The sequence below is a fragment of the Engraulis encrasicolus genome, chromosome 5, assembly GCF_034702125.1.
Source record: "Engraulis encrasicolus isolate BLACKSEA-1 chromosome 5, IST_EnEncr_1.0, whole genome shotgun sequence".
NCBI lineage: Eukaryota > Metazoa > Chordata > Actinopteri > Clupeiformes > Engraulidae > Engraulis > Engraulis encrasicolus.
The window spans coordinates 6,410,628-6,420,627 of record NC_085861.1 but is presented as its reverse complement, the minus strand read 5'-3'; the positions used below and the strand labels follow the sequence as shown (position 1 = coordinate 6,420,627).

At 44.3% G+C, this 10,000-nt stretch overlaps 1 protein-coding gene across 1 annotated transcript in view; it reads right to left on the bottom strand.

The window, feature by feature from the left end:
• syt11b (synaptotagmin XIb) overlaps positions 1-8,455 on the bottom strand; it is a 52,013-nt gene extending 43,558 nt beyond the window's left edge. Inside the window, exon 1 of the mRNA XM_063198558.1 lies at positions 8,241-8,455. Within this exon, the coding sequence (XP_063054628.1) occupies positions 8,241-8,274 (34 nt within the window). The 5' untranslated portion in view covers positions 8,275-8,455. The remainder of the gene's footprint in view (positions 1-8,240) is intronic.
• Between the last annotated feature and the right edge of the window lie 1,545 nt (positions 8,456-10,000).

The following is a 10,000-nucleotide window of genomic DNA, read 5'->3' as shown; positions in this document are numbered from 1 at the left end:
CCACTGCACCCCACATTATCCCACACGAGACAACCACATCACACCCATCACACCCCACCAAACCACACCCCATCCCACCCAAGACCACCACCACACCCCACACCACACACCCACCACACTACACCACACCACCTCATCACACCACACCACACCACACCCCACCACAGCACAGCACACACCATCAAACACACTACACCATACTACACCAAACCACACCACACAGGAGACAGCCACACCCCAGCAAACCTCACACCACCCCACCACACCCCATGCCATCCCACCCTAGACAATCCCACCTCCCCCTCCAGTGAGGGTTTAAACCCCCAGTCTTCACCCCCAGGCAAATACACACAGAGCTAATTCTCTCTGTCTCTCTCTATCCATCTTACTCGCTTACTCAAAATGCCTTTACATTTTAAAAGCGGCAAAAATGTTTCTGTGACAAAATATCACACTGAATCCATCTGCTGTGCTCTTTCAGCATGACAAAGGGTGTGTGGTGATGTGTTGTTTATTGAACTCTAAAAATACAAACATTTTGTCATTTTGATGGTCTGCAATGTAAAGACTGTATAATGCATTATGCATTATGCATCCGCCTACCAACTTTAATGAAATAAAGTACCCAACCATATCATCCAGGAGAAAAATGCATTTTCACATAAATAGATATGCTGTATGATAATAATGGTTTGATGATGTTTTGAACACCATATTTTCCTCCTGGCATGAATATTTTAAATGAATCTAATCTGCACAAGCAAGCCTACCGGGAAATCAGTTTAAAATAAACATTATAGGTTCACTCTCAGAAACAGAGGGTGCAGAAGTGTAATATTTATTTTCATTATCACGGCATAAAACCCCATTGTAAGTGAAACCGCAACAGAAATGGCTAACAAAAGGCATAATGAGCCATCTGATAATAGAATCACTTTTGCTAAATAAATTTGTTAGTAAAATAGGCAAGTATTACATCAGCCACATACCCATATCTTAGGGTTTGAATAACAAAAAATCATTAGATTTATATAATCATGTTAATATATAATTCAAAACCCAAAGGGAGAAAAGGAATCTATGAGGCCGTTGAGGTTCCCTGTTGGTGCAGCCTAGTGACTATCCTTAGGGGTCCGGTCAGAAAGCTGTCTATATAGTATGACTTAGGGCTGCACAATTAATCGAAAAATAATCACAATCGTGATAACATAGTGAAATCGAACTCATGATTTTTATCGTGATTTAATCGTGGCAATAGTGACCTACTTTTGAGAGCGTCCTTGAAGCCAGAACATACTGACAGGCTGGTGTTTCTGGCCTGAAATCTGTCCACTGAAGTTTCATGCTATTGCCTTTACATAATTATTACAATTCATTTTATTTTGCTCATCCCGTATGTAATTCATTCTTGGTTATATTTCATCTTGTTATAATTTTCAAAAAAATCTGCAAAAATCAATAATCGTGATTAATAATCGTGATTATGATTTTGACCAAAATAATCGCTATTATGAATTTTTCCATAATCGTGCAGCCCTAGTATGACTCCCTCTCAAGAGTTTCAAAGTCTGGTCTACTCAAGACAGAAATGTAGCCTGCATTGCCTTCCAAAAACAAAACAGTCAAATATACCACTATAAGATCAGGGATTGATGGATGACACAGACTATGGGACTCTATTGAAAACGAGATGTCACATCTCAAGAGGCACTCCCCATGTGTAAATAAATAAAAAATAAATAAAATTTGACTGTATGCATCCTGCATCACTCATAGCACCCTTGTGGTAATAATAAACAGAGGCTGCCTACAGTATTCTCCAGATCACATTCAATCTAAGTGCACTTTGTAATGCATGCAGTGCAGTGTGTGGAAACAATGTTGGATGTCTGCACACTTGCTTCCGTTTTGCTTTTTTGCACCTGCGTTTTTGGATGTGCACACCTCTTCCTCTTACTTGTACTGTATGAAACAAAATCAGCTATTGCGCTAAGCTTTAAGAAATTGCCAGAGATATTCACACAATATATTCTGCAAGGTTTCCCCCTGCACTTTATTGGTAAGGCGGCCACCTTGCTAACAAACACATGCTATCACCTTCACTAAAGATATCGTATTGTAGATGTAATTTCTAAAGGTGCTTCACCAAAATGTATAAGCCTACTCTCAGTGGTGTTCATGTCCCATCTCATATGAAACTTCACAGCTCAGCCAGAGATTCTTTAAAGGATAGTTCCGGCGTAAAATGAAAGTTTCACCATCGCTTTCTCATGCCACATAATGTATCTAATGATGAGCCATTCTGGGCAATGCCGCGCCGTTATGGAGTTAGCAAATTTTAAGCTTTTTGGCGAAGAACGCAGCCAATGCATCACGGCGGGGCCAATTATAGACCTATTGTTTTCTGATGTTTCCCCGCTATAAACAACTTCAAAAACGATACACACTTCATCACAAAGGTCTCGTCAATCAAACCGAGGCACAGAGACGATCATCGGACCAGTGTTTTCAGAGGTGTCTCACTGTTGCAACTCTCTGACCCGGATGCAGGCTACTCAATCAGGTGGCTAGGTAGGCTAAACATGGTCCGCGGTTCTTACACCGGCTGCGACCGTAAAATGAAAAGCTGGAACCCCGACCGTTTTCACCGACTGCCACTGTCTAAACCAGCCATATTACGAGGATGGCTAATAGCATCAGAAGTGGACAAAACTGACATAAAAACCCGGAGCGATCGCGACTACCGTGTATGGAGGGAGGTGTATAGAGATATGCCAACATAATAGGTTGCTATGGGCACCTAACATGACCAGGTTCCGGTCTGCCTAAAGGGCCGTGTCATAATACTCCTAGCATTGAATAGAACAGTCCTTAGGTCTGCCTAGGTCTGCCTAAAGGGGGATTTCCCCCTCCTCCCCCTTGCAATAATAGAACCCGGAAACAATGGGCCAATGGAACCTCTCTCTTTCTACTCTCTCTGGCTCAGCCTTTCCAGTGATACCAATGATACCTGTTAAACCCCACCACCTTGACTAATTGGGGTACACACTGTATTGCTACAGGATCTCAAACGAATTGCGTCTATAATTAAACGCAAACCAAAAACTGAAATTGCGTTCCGTTTACGAGGCAGGTTAGGTTTAGGGATGGTTTTGGTCAGGGCACAAATTTACTACTCAGGAAACATTGCATTGCTGACAGGTTAAGTTTAGGAATGGTTTTGGGAAGGGCACAGCTAGGCCAATCAGAACCCATCTACAGGTATGTCCTCTAGGCAGCTAGCCTGGGAACTCCCATACTGCCTTTAGTTCTACACAATCGTTTCGATCTGAAAGACAGTCTGGCGAGGATGACTCATAACGTCCAAGATCATGGGCCCTGTGTCATAATGGCCAAGCATTCCGACCTTAAGGGGTCTGACAAACCAAGGCGGTAAAGCGGCGCGGAACGGCCACGGATTTTACCGGCGTCAGTGAAAATACATTGAAACCTATCTGTCCTTACACACCAACCGGCGGTAGTCGGGCGTCAGCGGCGCGGGAGCCGGCTCCGCGCCGCGCTGCATTTGGAAAATAGAACTCGAGCGTATTTTTCACGCCGGCGACCGGCGGTGTCTCATTCAAATGAATGGCAAAGTAGCATGCTAGCTTTAGCTGTGGGGAGAGTTTTGAATAGGACTGGCCGCGCACGCCGACGCTGTCAGTGTGCAAGGCAGAGAAAAGCACGCCGGCCAAAACTAAGCAGAAAGACCGCGTTCGTCCCGTGACCGTTCCGTTCCGCCTTGGTATGTTTTGGCCCTTAACAGTTTCTCTGCCCAACCACAGAGCAGGGCAGTGTGTCATAATAGCCAAGTATTCTGCCCCCTACGGAATTTACAATAGGCAACTCCCCAGACCTAATCTCACTTGTGATTAGGTCTGGTGTTAACCAGGCAACTAGGCAGCAGGGAAAGCATAAGAATCTGGATGCAATTGTGGATGTTGGTTTGTGTGAGAAATTGGACACAATTCCTTCAAGATCAGGCTCTGTATTGAACGGCACACTCTCAGAAATTAAGGTACAGAACTCGTCGCTGTGGCAGTACCTTCAAGGGGAGTACCATTGTGTCGCTTGATTGGTACCCCAAAAAAGAGGTGCGTTCAGTTTCTTGCAATGTGGACCAATGTGAATCTGTCACCTATTTTTTGAGGTACCACCCAAGCGACACAATGGTACTCCCCTTGAAGGTACTACCACAGCGACGAGTTCTGTACCTTTATTTCTGAGAGTGCATATCCACTCCTGCACTCTGCTTGCAGAGTGATGCCCCACAGGACCAGTCACCGAGTGTATGTAAGCATATGGACTTAGGTGCTGTTTCCACGTAGCAGGATATTTTTTTAGCAGGGTGTTTTTTTCTCCTGTTAGGTGTAAACGCAACATGTGGATAAAAATAAATCCTCCATTGTAACGAATGCGTTTCAGCCCCCTAAACAGGATATTTTTTTCTCCTGCTTTTTATACCTGGATTTTAAATATCTGCTACGTGGAAACGGAAGGTCAAAACCAATGCAAAACCAATACCACCAGGAGAAAAAAATATCCACATATAAAAATATCCAGCTACGTGGAAACAGCACCTTAGGCTACACGTGTATTATGTGCCGTTCTGTTATAGCTGCTCAGCAGGAGCAAAACAATTGCACACAGGGCCCTAGGGCAAAGCAGTGACAACAAGGCCCCCATGTGTCCTGCCAAGGTCATAGTAGGGCCCCCACCCCTAATACGGGAGGGCCCTGGACCCAGGGGAAAATGCCCTTCTCGCCCCTCTCAACAGGCCCATCTGCAGTAAGAGGCTATGATTATTTTGGGGCTTTTCAAGCCTTTTTTTGTTGATATGAGACAGGACAGTGAAGGTTGTGACAGGAAGTGAGTTGGGAGAGAGACCGGGAGGGGTCAGCAAGGGCCCGGGCCGGAATCGAACACGGGTCGGCCGCATAGCAGACGAGTGCCCCACCGCTTGCGCCATGGCAGGGCCAAGAGGCCATGATTCTAGGGGAAGAAAGGAATCACCGGAGCATCTTCAGATGTGGAAAATAACTTGTTTTATTGGGCAAGCGCCAAGACTAACGTTTCGACGTTCACACGTCTTCTTCAGAGTCAATATGGCAAACCTGGGTAGGTGGTGCTTAAAAAAACTTTCAGAAGCACCTGACAGGTGCGTAGGGGGGTGGTGACTGCAATCACCCAAGGGTGCCAATGACAGAGGCTGCACTCCAAAAACAAAAAACAAAGATAAAGAAACAAATTCAAAATTAAGCCAAACACAAGAAAAGAGAGTGGGGGAAAAAGGATGTACATACATATTGCACCAAAATAATATCCCAAAGAAAAATCACAAAGAGGAGAGATCAACATAGGGGGCATTTGAGGTCATGTTAATTCATCAACACCCAAAGGGTGCGTCATACAATGACTCAATTATCTCGAGAGGGGGCAGTAGAATAATCTACAGAAAACAAGATAAGTTCAATTCTTCATTAAGGCCATTTGGTTCAAGTGTGTTCAATGTATAAATCCAGTACGCCTCTCTGCACAATAACTTATTGAGAATATCGCCACCTCTAGGGGGTAAACTGATTTTTTCAATACCCCAGAACTTAAGAGACGCAGGGGAGCCATGGTTTGCCTCCATGTAGTGCCTGGCCATGGCATAAGTTGCGTTCTTAGTACGAATGGCCGTTTTGTGTTCCGATATTCTGATTTTAAGATGACGTTTGGTCTGACCAATATATACAAGACCACAGGGGCATTTTAGAAGGTAAATAACGTGTGTGCTGTTGCAGTTTATAAAGGAATTAATGGCAAACGATTTACCCGTCATGGGATGAGAAAAATGTTTTGCATTAGTAGAGTTAGAACACTGCGCGCAATGGCCACATTTGTAAAAACCTATGGGTGGATTGGAGAGCCAAGTGGTAGGGTTTGAGACCTTCATATCCGAATGAACCAGTCTATCACGGATATTAGGCGCACTTTGAAAGTGAACCTCGGTGGCCATGATTCTACATTGTGTTTATGTGGGACACTAATTTGTGCAGGCATGTCTGTGTTGACAACAGGCCAAGAGTAATGTAAATATCATTTCTGATCTCCAGAAAAATCAGGAACTTCACCCGCTTTGTCGAAAACCAGTCAACCAGTAGCAAACCTAGGGAGGCGGGTCAACCACGACGTTTGGGAAACGTTAATTGTCATGCTCTTGGTCAGACCAAGTCTCGAAGAGATTTGAAAGTCGATGATTATCAGGCTAGTGATTACCCTAATTGGACAGGTAACACCGGATAATTGGGAATATATGGAACTGAGTTTTAGGTTATTTTGTCTTTTTCATTCTTTTTAAAATATATTTTTAGGGGCTTTTATGCCTTAATTTGATAGGACAGTCTGAGATGGTGACAGGAAGCGAGTGGAACAGAGAGACAGGGTGGGATCGGGAAATGACCCTGGCAGGACTCGAGCCGGGGTCCCCATGGGCATGCAAGCCCAAATGTGGGGGGCTTAACGTGCTGCGCCACAGCGCCCCCTGAGTTTTTAATCCAGGTTGCATTATCACTATACAGCATTTGGTCCTGATGCTGGAGCATCTAGCAGACCACCGCCAAAGTCCTCTACTGTACTGCAGCAAATGGCCAATGACACTGGACGTGACCTGTCGTCTGATGAAGGGCATGCTGCCCGAAACGTCACATTAAAAAAGAGCGACGGGAGCTTTGTGTCGCAGACTTTTCTTTCAGTTTTTCACAGTATTTTTGCTGGTCCTGCACACAATCCTTTTGAGACGGATGTGCGTGTTTTTCTCTTTTTAACTAATGACACAGGACGGCCAACACAGAGCCACAGCCCACTGACAGAAAGTACACAGATGAGGGGGATAAACTTGCTGTCTGAATGGCAGTTTAACACAAACATCTGTTCAAATCCAGCTGCTGGACAGGACTATGGGACTGACTGAGCTCAGGGAGGGTTTCACTAATCTGCTTCTCTTTACTGATGCCATGGACACTGACAACTCCATCTCCATATACGATTATTATTTGACCCACTTTGTGACATCACTTGTTGTGTGCAAACAGCCTGAGCTGCGTAAGAGCAGAGTCTATCTTGTCACCGGGCAAGCCAAGCAGCCGTCTGTGGGCCCCAAAGACACTAGATGGTGAACAACAGTTCACAATTTAAGCAAAAGTAGTGGCGATTTGTTTTTAAAATTCATTCCTTCGAGTTTTCGCGTGGGCCCCAACTGACCCTAGCATCGCCGGTGAACAAGAGAACCATCACGGCAGCATCCAGATGTTGCGCCCTGGCAGCATGACGTCGGCTAGGGGGTGGTATTGGCGGTAGTGGTGGCGTGGGGGTTTGGGGCAGTGTCGGTGGCGGTGACATCCCTTGTTTCCCGAGTAGGCATCCACACCCCGCCCTGACCTGGGGGATAACTCCATTGCCCCAGTTCAACACTGATGCTCAGCATATTATTATGGGACTGAATTGAATTGAAAATGTCACTAACATTAAACACAGTCATCATCATCAACCTGAGAAATCACGAGTAAGCTTAGCTACACAATACAGCGGAACAGTTAAACAGTGAGTCTGCATCAACATGCTGTCATCCGCGGCCGCTTCATCCAGCCTGATCTCTAAAAGTGAGGCAAAACGCAGAGCTCCACCCGCACAAGCTAACAGCAGCCTATTGATTTTGATAAACACAAAATCGTTACACGGGAACTGCTGTTTGTCCTACTTCATCAGAACTGACCGTAATGGACCAAAAACCCAATAGTCTACACAGTACACCAGCTAGGCTACTGATAAATGTGAGAGGGGGGACAGTAGGGAGTGGACAACGCATCCCACCCACTTCCATGGGAGCGGTAGGTAGATTCGTAGCCTAAAGATCAGACCGATTTACACTGTTCTACTAGACTTGTCGACGTCCAATCACTCATGAAACAGCAACCAGAGATTCTGAATTATGAAAGGAATAAATATGCCCCGAACCGAGGCACCTGACAGCTGGCTATGCGCGTAATAAAAACGGACATCCATCAACAAAACGAATAAATCAATGGGCAACAACCATTTCGCCACCAAAAAATAACAGCTACATTTAGTCAAGGAATAACTTGACAGAGCCATACAAATATTTGCATTTCAGACAATATAAAGACGAGTATGATGTAAAAATATGGCCTGTTACTTACCGTATGCCCCTCGGATTTCGGTGATCTCAGCCATTTTGAGAGCCAAGGCGTTGGTGTCTGTAGAAATAATCAAAATGCACCGCCGCCTGCTAAATTTATACTACTATTCCTCGTGTTCCCAACAGTAAGACAGATAATCGCTACATATCTCTAATTGTAATCGTTTTCAACGGTAGGATTTAGGTCCAGCCAGTCACGTTGACGTCCAGCTCTGGCCTGTTGGTGGATGCTGTGACGGCGGGTGCTCGGATGCAGCGGTACAGTGGTACTCTGTCAGACGCAGGGATAAGCACCGCCCATAGAAGTGTCAATAATGTACAACACGCCCAATTTGTCCGTGCCCGCTTTATTAATGAAGCAAATGGACTCAGTTCCCACGACTTGCTCATAGGGCGACTTGGTCATCAAGACGCTGTTTTCAAGGACAAACTGTTAGCCTACTCATTATTACCGTATGGATTGCTTTTAGGAGTGAGTTATAGCCATGGGCCTATATTTTATGCCACTGATTGATTAGTATATCACTATGAATGCTCTGATTAATTTCACGCCAAGAATAATGCGCATTTGAAAGAAGGTTTCGTTTTCTTTTCTCCACCACTGATTTATTAAAATATAAAAAACATAACACTGGTTACATAAATAACAGTCTACACTAAAATTTGATAATAGAAATGTACAAAAAGATAGGCCTACATCGTTCAAATGTCAAAAGAGGCACATATTTATCATATTGTTCATCAAGCCATGCCGATTGGAAGAGTGCTGACTTGTTTGGTTTGTTTCAGAAAAATAAATAAAACGTTTCAAGCAAGTTGATGTAGGTGTACTAAGATATAGTAGCACAATTCTGCTGTCAGCAGATGTATTTTAAAGGCACCAAGTGGACAAAATACATACATCATTAGCGTGCGTAATCATTGGGCATTTTTCCGTCACTGAATAAAACGGTAAGTGGCGTGCTGCGTAAACACAGGCAGGCAAACAGCAGAGGACTTCCGAGCAGTCTTGTATCAACACAACTTTGTAGTACAGATGAGGTCAGGACAGAGGATGCAGAGCTTTTGGAATATGTAGCCTACTAGCGCCCTCCGCTGTTTGATGTGAGCACCACATGAGGAATGGTCAGGGTGAGGCGATTACGCATGCTTGGAAATGTCCATTTATATTCCAGTGGTCATTTAGTCTTTGGCCGCGCAGCTTTTATGTGACAGGCTATGAGGCTAATATCATTAGTGAGAACCTTTTGTCGCCATATGGTGCGCAGATACCTCTTGAAGTGCTATAGCCTAAAGAGAACAAGCCTGCGTGTGTGTCAGTGCTATTTCAGAACATCTTACATAATCAAACAGACTCGGGGATTGAAATGCCCCCAATTGTGAGAGGGGCAGCACTGCACAGCTGGTGTCTTTTGACTTTGTGTATAAACTTGAAAGTGGATCTTCTAATAGCACAGACAGACGCACTTTAGGACATTTCTAGCCTACTACTGGACGACTCATTATGTCTCACACCATATTTAACACCATGCCAGTGAACTTTGGAGGAGGCAAAAAAACATTAAATAGAACAAAAAAGCACACTTAATCAGCGAGTAGCCATTTTCTTTTGATTGTATCAATAATCGCAATGATTGCCAAGATCACATGGTTTGTTTCCAGCAGAATAACAAATAATTATTTTTTTTAAATCAGCTTTCACCCAAACAGGTGGCTTTTGAATACAAGAGAAGTGTCTTTAACAACTGAAATGGTAAAATT